The 13,521-nt window shown below is 47.4% G+C and overlaps 1 protein-coding gene across 1 annotated transcript in view; it reads right to left on the bottom strand.

Annotated features, from left to right (window-relative positions):
• LOC114485299 (translation initiation factor IF-2-like) overlaps positions 1 to 5,253 on the bottom strand; it is a 14,273-nt gene extending 9,020 nt beyond the window's left edge. Inside the window, exons 1-2 of the mRNA XM_028486476.2 lie at positions 5,222 to 5,253; positions 2,885 to 3,698 (exon numbers count right to left, since the gene is read on the bottom strand). Coding sequence (XP_028342277.1) covers positions 2,885 to 3,698; positions 5,222 to 5,253 — 846 coding nt within the window. The remainder of the gene's footprint in view (positions 1 to 2,884; positions 3,699 to 5,221) is intronic.
• Between the last annotated feature and the right edge of the window lie 8,268 nt (positions 5,254 to 13,521).

Here is a 13,521-nt window from a genome sequence, read left to right as displayed (position 1 = left end):
AAAAAAAAAAAAAAAAAAGAATGACTGCTAATGAGTATGAGGTTTCTTTTGGGAATGATGAAAACTGCAGTGATAGTTGCACACTCTGTGACTACACATGTGAACAACTTAATGGTATCTCAATAAAACGCTGCTAAAAAGAAAATCAGTAACTCTGAAAATAGCCCCCTTCCTTCAACCCTGTTAACATATATTAATTAAGAACTCTTGGGCTTCCCTGGTGGCGCAGTGCTTAAGAATCGCCTGCCAATGCAGTGGACACGGGTTCGAGCCCTGGTCCAGGAAGATCCCACATGCCGCAGAGCAACTAAGCCCATGCGCCACAACTACTGAGACTGCGCTCTAGAGCCCACGAGCCACAACTACTGAGCCTGTGTGCCTAGACCCCGTGCTCCGCGATGCAGGGGACACGGGTTCGTGCCCCGGTCCAGGAGGATCCCATGTGCCGCGGGGCGGCTGGGCCTGTGAGCCACGGCCGCTGGGCCTGCACGTCCAGAGCTTGTGCTCCGCAACGGGAGAGGCCACAACAGTGAGAGGCCCGCATACCGCAAAAAAAAAAAAAAAAAAAGAATGACTGCTAATGAGTATGAGGTTTCTTTTGGGAATGATGAAAACTGCAGTGATAGTTGCACACTCTGTGACTACACATGTGAACAACTTAATGGTATCTCAATAAAACGCTGCTAAAAAAAAAATCAGTAACTCTGAAAATAGCCCCCTTCCTTCAACCCTGTTAACATATATTAATTAAGAACTCTTGGGCTTCCCTGGTGGCGCAGTGCTTAAGAATCGCCTGCCAATGCAGTGGACACGGGTTCGAGCCCTGGTCCAGGAAGATCCCACATGCCGCAGAGCAACTAAGCCCATGCGCCACAACTACTGAGACTGCGCTCTAGAGCCCACGAGCCACAACTACTGAGCCTGTGTGCCTAGACCCCGTGCTCCGCAAGAGAAGCCACCACAATGAGAAGCCCGCGCACCACAACGAAGAGTAGCCCCCACTCGCCACAACTAGAGAAAGCCCGCATGCAGCAAAGAAGACCCAACACGGTCATAAATAAATAAATTTTTAAAAATTAAAAAAAATAAAAACTCTTGGGGGACTTCCCCGGTGTCCCAGTGGTTAAGACTCTGCGCTCCCATTGCAGGGTGCCGGGTTCCATCCCTGGTCGGGGAACTAGATCCTGCATGCATGCTGCAACTAAGACTCGGCACACCTTAAACAAACAAATAAATAAGTATTTAAAAAAAAAAAAAAAACTCTTGGGAATTCCCTGGCGGTCCAGTGGTTAAGACTGTGCTTCCATGGCAGGGGGCGCGGGTTCCATTCCTGGTCCGGGAACAAAGATCCCGCACGCTGCGCAGGGTGGCAAAAAAAAAAAAGAACTCTTGGTGACCACTTATTTGGAATAAGATATGCATCAAAATCAAGTTTGGGGCTTCCCTGGTGGCGCAGTGGTTAAGGGTCCCCCTGCCGGTGCGGGGAGCGCGGGTTCGTGCCCCGGTCCGGGAGGATCCCGCGTGCCGCGGAGCGGCTGGGCCCATGGGCTATGGCCGCTGGGCCTGCGCGTCCGGAGACTGCTCTCCGCGGCGGGAGAGGCCACAGCGGTGAGAGGCCCGCATACTGAAAAAAAAAAAAAAAAATCAAGTTTGAAAAAACAATGATAAAAAGCAGGATGGTTGTACTGTGATTAGTTAAAACTTCTGTTTTGTATGTCTAAAATGTTTCATAAGAGAAACATGTTCTTAAGACAATACTTATTGTTGCAAATCACTTGTCCTAAAAGCTGAGCAAGATATGTAGTAAATATTGACTGACGGGCTAACGAACGAGCACCTTTTCTCTACAAAACGGCTTGGACTCAACCGTCTGTATCCCTCAACTGAACTCAATTACTGGGGTACGGTCCTCCAGAAGAAAATCCATCCTTTGAAAAAAAAAAAAATACTGAGAATGGTACCTGACCAATCAGAGTAAAAGAATTTTCAAAGTTCCTAACGACCTATTATCAAACGAAAAATATTCCATAGTGGTTTAAATATTTTCAATTTACAATGTACATTTATTTATCCCGCGGTGTAAGGGAGGTATAAGCAGTTCACTACCTACACGAACACTTGCTTAATTTTCCGGAAGACTGAAAAAAAGAAGGTACTAGAAGGGTGTGGCAACTCATCCAAGGTCACACAAGTCAGGGCACAGACCAGCATTCTGGTTTAGACCAAACCTCCCGGGGAAATCGCACTGACAGTTTCGCTGGAAGACTTGCTTGTTTTCCTCCACGTCGTGAAGAAAAAGGGGAGGGGGGAGACAGTTTCGTTAAGAACTTGTACAGAAACGGGGCGCTGGCTGCGCGGGTAACCGCGCGCTCGTGCGGGCATCGGGCCGACTCCGCAGGGCGGCGGCCAGGGCCCAAGACCGCGGGCCCGAGGCCCCGGCTCCCAGCGGGGAAGCCCCAGCTCGGAAAGGCCGGGCACGAAGGAGAGACACTCAGGGTCGGCCTGGGATGGTGGGAGAAAGACCAAAGGAAAAAATGACCTAGCGCGAACCGTGCCGCCTCTAAGGGTGGCAGAAACGAACACGTGAAATAATAGCAACAGCAATGACAGCGGCGTCGGAGCCGCCGGGAGGGGCACCGGGAACCTTGGGGAGAAGCCGCGGCCCGGCCGGCTGGCGGGGACCCAGGCCGCGAGCCCCGCGCACGCACCCCTCGCCCGAGACCCACGCCGGCCGACCCGCGCCCGGACACGTCTGAGGAGCAGCGGAACGGCCTCGCGCCCTCAGCCTCTCACTGCACCCCGTCTCCCGCGTCGGCCTCGGGACACCTCGGGAGAAGCTCGGAGACGGCCCGGCGCGGCCTGCCCGCGACCCCGCTCCCCTCACCTGGTCCAGGCCCGTGCCCCCAAAGAGGTGAAAACGCGGCGGCGGCGGCAGCTGCTCCGTACAGGATCCCCCGGTGGCGGTGGCGGTGGCGGCTCCGACCCGCAGCCCTAATCTACCGCCGCCGCCATGTTGGCGGGTGAGGTCACCCGGCGTGCTTCCGTCAGCGCCGGCGTCGGGGCGGGGCGCCGGGCGCGCCGCCAGGGGCGGATCCGCCTTCCCGAGAGGAAGCCCGGACCACAGAGTCCCGGAGGTCTCTTTGCGCAGGTGTGACCCGGAAGAGCCGCTCTCTCCCGGCCTGCTCTCCTCTTGGGGGGCAGCTCTATGGTTCCGGGCGGCGGCGGCGGCCGTGGACCGCTGGGAAGGAGGCGGACTCGGACCGGCCCACCGTAGTGTGTGCGGAGGGTGGCGACGCCCGCCGGAGGAGCTGCAGGCGAGCCGGCTGACCGAGCGTGGAGTCCCGGGAGCTGCGGCGCCGCAGTGCTGTGTGGGGGGGCTGGGCCTTGAGGGTACGGAGCGGGCGGGGGGACGGGGGCGCCGTAGCGCAGCGAGGAAGGAGCGTATCTGCAGCGGCCACTGGGAGGCGGTACGGCGTCTCCACCGTGCCCTGTGGGAGCCACTGTGTCCGGGCGCCTGACACGGCCGGGCGGAGGAGCCGAAGGCTGCCTGAGGACAAAAGGCCGATGGGCAGTGCCTGCTAGTGGGGTCAAGGGTTCTTTCTGGGTTGACGAAGTTGTTCTCCGGCTGATTGTGTTGGTGGTTGCGCAGCTTTGTGAATACACTCACTTGAAGCCATTTAATTATACTCCGTTGTACACTTCAAAAATGTGAATATCTCAATACAGCCGTGAAAAAAGAAGTGATAAAAACCTGAACTGATAATGAGGGTGGGTGGCGGAATCCGAAAGAAGGTTGGAGCTCCGAGGCTTTGGGCCCGAGTGACTGAGAACTCGGGTGGTGCTGTTCATAGTGAAATCGGACAGATTTGCCAAGAAGAGACTTAATGAGCTAAGAAAACTATCAATAATTCCCTAATAGTACCTATTAACCAGGCCATATTAAATTCCCCCGATTCTCCAAGTAATGGCTTTTATAGTTTTTTTAAACATCTTTATTGGAGTATAATTGCTTCACAATGATGTGTTAGTTTCTGCTGTATAACAAAGTGAATCAGCTATACGTATACATATATCCCCATATCCCCTCCCTCTTAAGCCTCCCTCCCACCCTCCCTATCCCACCCCGCTAGGTGGTCACAGAGCACCGAGCTGATCTCCCTGTGCTGTGCAGCTGCTTCCCACTAGCTGTTTTACATTTGGTAGTGGATATATGTCAATGTTACTCTCTCACATCGTCCCAGCTTACCCTTCCCCCTCCCCGTGTCCTCAAGTCCATTCTCTACGTCTCCGTCTTTGTTCCCGTCCTGCCCCTGGGTTCATCAGAACCTTTTCTTTTTTTTTTAGATTCCATATAGTTTTTGATGTAAACCAGGATCATGCATTGCATTTGGTTGTTAAATCTTTGAACAGTCTCCTAGTCTTAATTTTTAAAAAGTTGACTTTTTGAATTATACAACGGAAATTAGTTAGCAATAAAAGAAAAGCTGACCCTTGTTACATGTGACCATATGGATTAATCTCAAAAGCGTTGAGTCAAAGAAGCCAGACATAAAAACGTACCTACTGTGTGGTTCCATTTATATGAATTTCAGGAACAGGCAAAATTAATCAATGGTTATAGAAATCAGCACTGTCGACTGGGAGTGTGGGATTGACTAGAAAAGAGCTTTCTCTCTAGGGTGATGGAGTTAGTCTTTATATTATGATCACACAGGTGACGGAACTCATCTAATTGTACTTTGTAGGTCTATGCAGTTCATTGTATGTAAATTTCAAAAAGTCACATGGAATAATTCTGTGTAGTTAGGTTGCCAATTTGATATATGGTTAGGTAAATTTCTTTCAGATTGCTTTCAGTTTTAGGGTTTGCTTTTTACCCTTTTTAAAATTTTTTTAATATATACCACAAGGATAGCATATGGGCCAATGGAACAGAATAGAAAGTTCAGAATGGTCCACTGATTTTCAACAGAGACAATTCAATGAGGAAAGGGTCTCTTCAGCAAATGGTGTAAAATATATAATGCTTTTACAAAAATTAATCACAAGCAGTTCATGGGTTTTTGGGGTTTTGGGTTTTGTTTTGTTTTTTTCTGACGGATCTTATGAGTGACACAGAGACCTAGACTGCAGCCTAATGTGATAATAAAATCTAAACTCTAGATTCCACTCATTCATTCTCATTCATCAGTTATTTATTGAATGCCTACCATGTATGTACCAGGCAGTATGCTGGATGCCGGCAAAAACCATGACATGGTCCCTGTTGTGAAGCTGACATTTTCGTTGGAAAACCAGATAAGAACATAGAAATGAAAGGAAAAAAACCAAAATAGTTAAAATTGTGGCATGTCCTGAAGTCAACAAACAAGGGACAGGAGTAGAAAATTAAGGTGACAGGGTGTTGATGGAAACCTCTCTCCAAGGAGGGGATATTTTAAGTTGAGACCTGAAGACTGAAGAACAACCCAAGGGGTAAGTGCAGGAAAAGATCTCAGGCAAAAAGCTTGAGAACAAACCAGTAAAGCTTGGAGCTGGCGAGAAAGGGAGGAGGAGTGATGAGGTCAATGGGCAGGGCCAGCTCCTCCAGAGCACGCAGGAGCCTCCAGAGGTTATAAATTAGGGAGTGATCAGAGGCCAGCTAGGTTTTAAATTACTTTCTGCTGTGCGGAAAATTGGTTGGAAAAGGCTAAAAAGTGCAAGCATGTTAAGTTAGACTTCTCACTGCTTTCTGCCACAATTTGTCTTTTCTTTTAAAAATTAATTCCTCAACATTCAAAGACATGATTTTCATCTACCTCGTGTGTGTGTGTGTGTGCGCGTGCGCGCGCGCACTCCCCAGCCGACAAACTGAAGCCTTACCTATTCTAGTGACTCAGTTTCCAGATAAACCACAGACTGAGGCCTTAGCTTGGGAGCAGGTAAATCAAGGAGCGCGCAAACCTTCTCTTCAGTGACTAACCTCAAAGGAATTTAGGTCGGCAGTTTTGGTGAAGCCATAGTCAACAGGCTTATCTGGGAGTGGGATTTTTGGAATTTGTCTGAAAAGCTGTTTTAGAAAAACTTCTTCACAAGACCTAAGCTAGTATAGGAGGAAATTGGATTTGGAAAACTACTAACTAGTTAATCTTTGCATGTACTCATAATAACTTTTTCACTTGTGCTTCACTTTGTGAAGCTTACCACGTTCTTACCAGCTAGCACCTGGCTTGTTCCTCGGTGAATCAGCAAGATACTGCAGAAAGTAGTTGTAAGGGCACTGACATGGGGGAGTGGAAAGCTGCACAAAAGGCGATGTTAAGTATACCCGTAACACTATTTAAAAAATGAAGTCCTAAGGCAAATGTGACACATGTTAATGGTCAACTCTAGGTGGTGGTACATGGTACATAGACATTTGAATTCTTTGTACTTTTCTGTATTTTTTAATGTCTGAAAATAATGATAAATCATAAAAATCAGCACACTGTTTTCCAAAGAACAAAAGCACATTGATCTGGATATTATCACATCTCTTCCAGACATTGTTTTCATAAGTGATTAGACATGTATTAGGTTGAGGCTCCCAGTCTTCAGCCCCAGGTATTTGCAGAACATTGTAAAAATAAACAGGAGGAGGACTTCCCTGGCGGTCCAGTGGTTAAGAGTCCACGCTTCCACTGCAGGGGGCGTGGGTTTGATCCCTGGTCGGGGAAGTTCTGCATGCTGCACGGTGCAGCCAAAAATAAATAAATAAACGGGAGGAAGGACTGTAATCCAAACGAGTGAATACCACCTCATCCTGACCTAGCTTGCTAGAGGCATGCATATGCCTGTCTTCTGGGATGATGAGGAATGAAATTATTAGTGCAAAAACTAGTTAGATGAGAGAAACAAGCCTACCATCTGGTTCAGTTGATTAGACTACCGATCAAATTGAAATCAAATGCCTGGATTTCCGTCGCCCTGTTAGTTGTACTGTTTTGTGGCTCAACCCTTCCCTTATCCAACACCACCACTTTTCTCAAATACGTGTACCAACTTGTCATACGCTGCAAAGAAGTGTCCACTAGCACAGATGGACAATAATTTGGCATTTGTATTAAGAGCCTTAAAAATGGGTGTGCCACTCCCATTAAAAGGACATGCAATGCACTGAGGACACAATATCACACATGTACTTCTCCTGTAATGCAGCACCTGAATGTAATTATGATGAAACTATCAGACAAAACCCAGTTGAGGGACTTTCTACAACTGGCCAATTCAAATGACTAGTACTCTTCAGAAACATCAGTATCAGGAAAGACAAAGTCTGAGGAACTATTCCATATTAAAGGAGACTAAAAAGACAAGGTAATTAATACAATAGGTGATGCTGGATTGGATCCTGGATCAGAAAAAAACATTGCTACAAGGAATACTAATGGAACATATGGCAAAATTTGAATATGGACTTATTAAATTTCCTGAATTTGACTGACGTACACCCTTAGTCTTATGAAACACACACTGAACTATTTATTGACTCATGAAATTTTATATATATATATATACATATATACATATGAAAAGTGATAAAGCAAATATAGCAAAATATTAACAGAATCTAGGTGATGGGAGTTTATTGCACTATTCTTACAACTTATATTTGAAATTTCTTCAAAATAAAAAGCTAGTAATAAAAATGTGTGTACCCTTTGGCCCATAATTCTATTATTAGGAATCTATCCTAAAAATAAGTTTTCAAAGTATTTTGCCTTTATAAAATGTGGGCTCGAAGAATTTCTCCCTTAACTTTCTGAATAATTTTCTGAAAATGGATCCTGGTAATGATGTTGAAAAATGCACATGCTCATTCAGAATTACCAATAAATTACGTAGGTAGTCCACCCTGAAGAACGTGGAGCATGACTCCTCACTCCTCAAGTGCCTTAAGTGTGGGCAGCACATAGTACATCTTTCCAAAGAGTAAAGTATGGAAAGGGGAAACGAAGAGTTAACTTTACAGTGGAGAAACCTGACAAGCACTGCTTCAGCCAAGTGATCAAGGTCAACACCAACAGTCAAAATCAGGCTGACAGCATGAACCGTTGATGTGATATGAGGAAAATGGCACTTTCCCTCTGTGCTCTTCCTCCCCAAAACCCACAACCCCTGACCAATTATGTGAAGATTCCCCAGAGGTGCATCTATAATATACCTAACAGTATTCCTCAAACTGTCAAGGTCAACAAAGAGGGAAGTTTGAGCAACTGTCACCCCCAAGAAGAACTTACGAGACAGGTCAACTAAATAAAAGGTGGTATCTGGGATGGGGTCCTGTAACAGGAAAAGGGCATCAGGGGTGTAACCGAGCAGGACCCTGTGAGGCCTTCCCAGAATAGACCCTCACCCATGTCTTCCGCCTGCCCTTTGTCTGCAGAAAAACTTCAGTCAAGGAATACATTTAACCGGACAAGTGGGAAAATGCAAAAGGGCAAACAGTCAAGCAAGCCAAAATAATAACACTTTAGCCATTACACAGTCAAGGACCTTTAGTTCTCCCTCAAGGGCTATACAGTTAATGTTCTGAGCCGGGTCCTTCCAGCTGTTCTGCAGACACTGAAGCCCCCACCAGGTGGGAGAGGTTAGCTGCTTGCTGCCCACAGCACACAGGCCTCAGGCCGGTTGGAACTAGAAGGTTGATGATGCTGATTCCCGATTACCTCACCACCAGCCAATCAGAAGAAGCTCCACGAGCTAATCATGCCCTGTTCCTGGAACACTGTTAAGACTCCTCACCACCCCCTCCAGGTGGGACACACAGTTTTGAGGGCATTAGCCTGCCGTGGCCCCCTGTGCCTGGCAAAGCAATAAAACTATTGTTTTCTACTTCACCCAAAACTCCGTCTCCAAGATATAATCCGGCACTGGTGTACAGAGGCCGAATTTCCGCAACAGAGGGAAACTAAGGAAATTGGTTAAACTGTGGGCTTTTGTCAACACATTAGCCTCGGTTAATGAAATATATCAAATGTACCCCAGAAAGGGAGAAGGCTAACAATATGGGAACCTGAGCTCAATTCTCCGTAAATGTAAAGCTGCTCTAAAAATAAAACCTGTTAATAAGTAAGATATTGACGCATTTGCTTCCATTAGGGCCAGGAAAGTAAAACAAATTCTGGTTGGCAGAAATAAACTTTTAAAAAACGCAAGGGCTTCAAGGCTCAGTCAACATCAGGGGCAGGACAGCAGGCCTTCCCTCCCGCCTCGGAGCGGGCTGCTGGGGAAAAGACCGGGAGAGGTCACGAGAAGTCACGAGAAGTCACTAGTGAGCGACAGGAGGCGAGGCGGGGCGGGACTTCTGGGCCGCTCTCTCTCCACTGGCTGGGCTGCCCGGCGACCTGCGTAAGAACCGGAAGCCGCGCTCACAAAACAGAAGAGGCCGGAAGCGCGTCTGGCTTTCGTCTCCCGTTCGCCCGCGTCGGTCTTGAGCTGCGGCCGGTCACCCGCTGCCTCCCGTCGCTTGCACCATGGCCCTCAGCGATGCCGACGTGCAGAAGCAGGTGAGCGCTGGGCTGGGCCCCGAGAGGCGGGCGGGTGCCTCCCCGGGCCTGGGGGAGCTCCGCGGCGGCCTCGTTGGCCAGACCTCCCAGTCCCCGGGACCCCGCCTCGGGGCTGTGCGGATCGGGGCCGCGTCGGGCTTGCGGGCGAGCGGCCGGCCCGGGGTCGCGGCGTTGCTCGGCGTTTTGGAGTTCGGGGGCGTCGGGCGTTGACAGCCCAGGCCCGGACTTCGGGGAAGGGCACACAGGCCGCAGTTTAGAGAACTTGTCTCTTTCTGGCTGAAGTTCTCGGAAAACCCTGACTAACGCTCACTCACTGCCTTGTGAGCCTTCTTAGATGAGCAGTACGGTGTTTTTTCCTTGGATGTTTCCAGTTCCTTTAAAACGCTTCTGCACTTTATTCGTTAGGTGATATGTTCGCAGAAGCGTGGTGGTTCTTCCTTTCAGGGGATCTTAGGCTGATCACGGAGGGTAACAAAAATAGCGTCTGTGGGGCACTGTAGGAAATCTTACCGCATGCTTACAGAACAGCGCGGGTTTTGAACATTAATCAGCGCTGCGTCTGAGTTTTACTGTAGGAAAAAGGACGCAGTGCCCTCCACATAGTCCAGCGGTCACACCCCTAGTACCAGCTCTCGTCCTCCTCTTCTCCTTCGTTTTCCGCCTTGTTGTGATGTATTGAAAACGAGGGCTTCCCCAGGAAGAATATATGGCAAAGGTAAAGCAGTGAAACTAGCCCAGAGCCACGTTTTCTTGCTGTAAAATGGTAAGAACGGGGGAATGTATCGTCTGTACTCCTCCGCTCTACGCGCGGTCCCCGTCAGGGCGGTGCCTGTGTGTTCCCCGTATTCCCAGCAGTGACCAGGCCTGAGTACCGAGCGCCGAGTAGACGCCTAGAAATCTGGGTTTCCTTCAACTTCCTGCTTTTTAGGAGTTAGTAAAGTCTTAATATAGTTATTTCCTGCTTTTCATCACAGTTGATTTCTGGAAACTGCGTTGCAAAGCCGAACGGTGAAACCGTCTTTAGTCCTCATGCACACTTTGGGTTAAGTCAAATCTTGTTACTCTCTCTGGTGTCAGATGTCTGCTTCAGTAAAGCAAAGTGCTGATTTCGGTAAACATCACTGCTTTTAGAGCTGGCAGAATCTGCAGACTTTCATGGATCCTGAGACAAGGGGGAAGCATAGATGTTTTTCAGGCACCATTAGGTGTGGGTCAGTGAAACCCTAGGATGCTCTGTGAGATTGCACTGGAGCTGCCAAGAGTGCTAAGCCAGTCTCCTATAGGAGATATATTATGTACATACATCAAAAATGGAGTGCTCGTTCCTGTTGGTTTTTCCATCACAGGTAGGTAAATGTATTTAAAAAGAGCCCCCTACAATCTACTAAGTTTTCTTAACTCAAGGATGAACTTGAGTGCTGGAAATACAATACAACACTTAAATGTAAAAAGAAAAAGAAAAGAAATCCTGGGTTTCCTGATTTCTTCCCCACTGTATTAAAGTATTTGTGTATGTTGCTTTTTTTTGTCTGAGTATGGTCATTTATTTCATCAAATTTTCAAAAGAATCTTGACTCCAGAAGTGTAGAACCCAGTAGCTTTAGCAGGAAGAAGAAAAGTATATTTTAAGGGCAGATTTTTCTGCCTTAAGGGTGGAGTTAAATGTCCTGAAGGGGTTGACTTTCTCTTGTTGGAACTCCTAAAGGCAGAATGTGTTCTTGTTGACTGTAAACGGGCTTCTCTGACCTGGGTTAAAATGAGTGTGTTTTGCTCTAGGCTGTGCTGATCTCGTCAGATCTGGTAGCAGAGCGTCCAGCATGAGAGATAGAGGCAGATAAAGCAGGTTTGAATCAGGGTTCGCCTCTAGAGGCCAGCGTCTTGTAGCATTTATAAGCACCTGAGTTGATTACTGTCTTTAAACTACTTTTAAAGTTCCAGACAGTGCAGTGTGAGTTTGATCTGAACTTGTGACGATTCCATTCCTCACCACAAACAGAAACACACACACAGGCACAGATGTGTGGAGGTTGATCCATTCAGCAAGTTCACCGTGGTTTTTCATAACAGTGTAGATTTGGGTTAGGAACCCCAATTTTTCAAGGCTTTAGATTTTATAAGTATTGTATGACCTATAAAACGGGCTCTGATTGTCATCAGTATTTTGGCTCCTCACTGGTAGGGAGCTCCTAAGAATTTTGACAAAAAATAAGTCTTGCCTTCTAAAACTGTACTGTGTGTTTTCCTCAAGACTTTGATGCCATGAGGTTGTATTCTTTTTTTGGTTAAAATGAGTGTGTTTTGCTCTAGGCTGTGCTGATCTCGTCAGATCTGGTAGCAGAGCGTCCAGCATGAGAGATAGAGGCAGATAAAGCAGGTTTGAATCAGGGTTCGCCTCTAGAGGCCAGCGTCTTGTAGCATTTATAAGCACCTGAGTTGATTACTGTCTTTAAACTACTTTTAAAGTTCCAGACAGTGCAGTGTGAGTTTGATCTGAACTTGTGACGATTCCATTCCTCACCACAAACAGAAACACACACACAGGCACAGATGTGTGGAGGTTGATCCATTCAGCAAGTTCACCGTGGTTTTTCATAACAGTGTAGATTTGGGTTAGGAACCCCAATTTTTCAAGGCTTTAGATTTTATAAGTATTGTATGACCTATAAAACGGGCTCTGATTGTCATCAGTATTTTGGCTCCTCACTGGTAGGGAGCTCCTAAGAATTTTGACAAAAAATAAGTCTTGCCTTCTAAAACTGTACTGTGTGTTTTCCTCAAGACTTTGATGCCATGAGGTTGTATTCTTTTTTTTTTTTTTTTTTTAAGCACCTGCTCTTTATTTTCCCTTCTTCTTTTTTTTTTTTTTTAATTTATTTATTTTTGGCTGCATTGGATCTTCGTTGCAGTGCGTGGGCTTCTCATTGCCGTGGCTTCTCTTGTTGCGGAGCACGGGCTCTAGGCACACAGGCTCAGCAGTTGTGGTGCACGGGCTTAGTTGCTCTGCTGTACATGGGATCATGGGCTCGAAGCCGTGTCCCCTGCATTGGCAGGCAGATTCTTAACCACTGCGCCACCAGGGAAGTCCCTAGGTTGTATCCTTAACTCACTTTTAAAAATTGTGTAAAACACATTATGTGAAGTTTCACTTTTTAACCTTTTTCTTTTTTGGGGGGGAGTATAGTTGCCTTACAACGTTGTGTTAGTTTCTGCTGCACGACGAAGTGAATCAGCTGTATGTATACACATATCCCCTCCCTCGTGGACCTCCCCCCGCATCCCACCCCCATCTAGGTCCCCACTGAGCACCGAGCTGAGCCCCCTACGCTATACAGCAGGTTCCCGCTAGCTATCTCTTTTACACGTGGTGGTGTATTTATGTCAAACCTAATCTCCCAGTTCATCCCACACCCCTTCTCCCACTTTGTTCATATGTCCGTTCTCTACGTCTCCGTTTCTATTCCTGCCCTGCAAATAGGTTCATGCGTACCGTTTTTCTAGATTCCACACATACACGTTAATACGCGATATTTGTTTTACTCTTTCTGACTTACTTCACTCTGTATGACAGACTCTAGGTCCATCCATGTCTCTACAGATGACCCAATCTTGTTCCTTTTTATTCCATTGTACATATGCACCACATCTTCTTTATCCATTCATCTGTCAGTGGGCATTTAGGTTGTTTCCGCATCCTGGCTATTGTAAACAGTGCTGCAGTGAACATTGGGGTACATGTGTCTTTTTGAATTACGGTTTTCTCAGGGCCTTTTTAACCTTTTTTTTTTTTTTTTTTTTTTTTTGCGGTACGCGGGCCTCTCACTGCTGTGGCCTCTCCCGTTGCGGAGCACAGGCTCCGGACGCGCAGGCTCAGCGGCCATGGCTCACGGGCCCGGCCGCTCCACGGCATGTGGGATCTTCCCGGACCGGGGCACGAACCCGCGTCCCCTGCATCGGCAGGCGGACTCTCAACCACTGAGCCACCAGGGAAGCCCCT

Source organism: Physeter macrocephalus, unplaced genomic scaffold, assembly GCF_002837175.3.
Source record: "Physeter macrocephalus isolate SW-GA unplaced genomic scaffold, ASM283717v5 random_1503, whole genome shotgun sequence".
Taxonomy (NCBI): Eukaryota; Metazoa; Chordata; class Mammalia; order Artiodactyla; family Physeteridae; genus Physeter; species Physeter macrocephalus.
The sequence above is the reverse complement of the archived record's forward strand: the minus strand, read 5'-3'. Positions and strand labels throughout refer to the sequence as shown.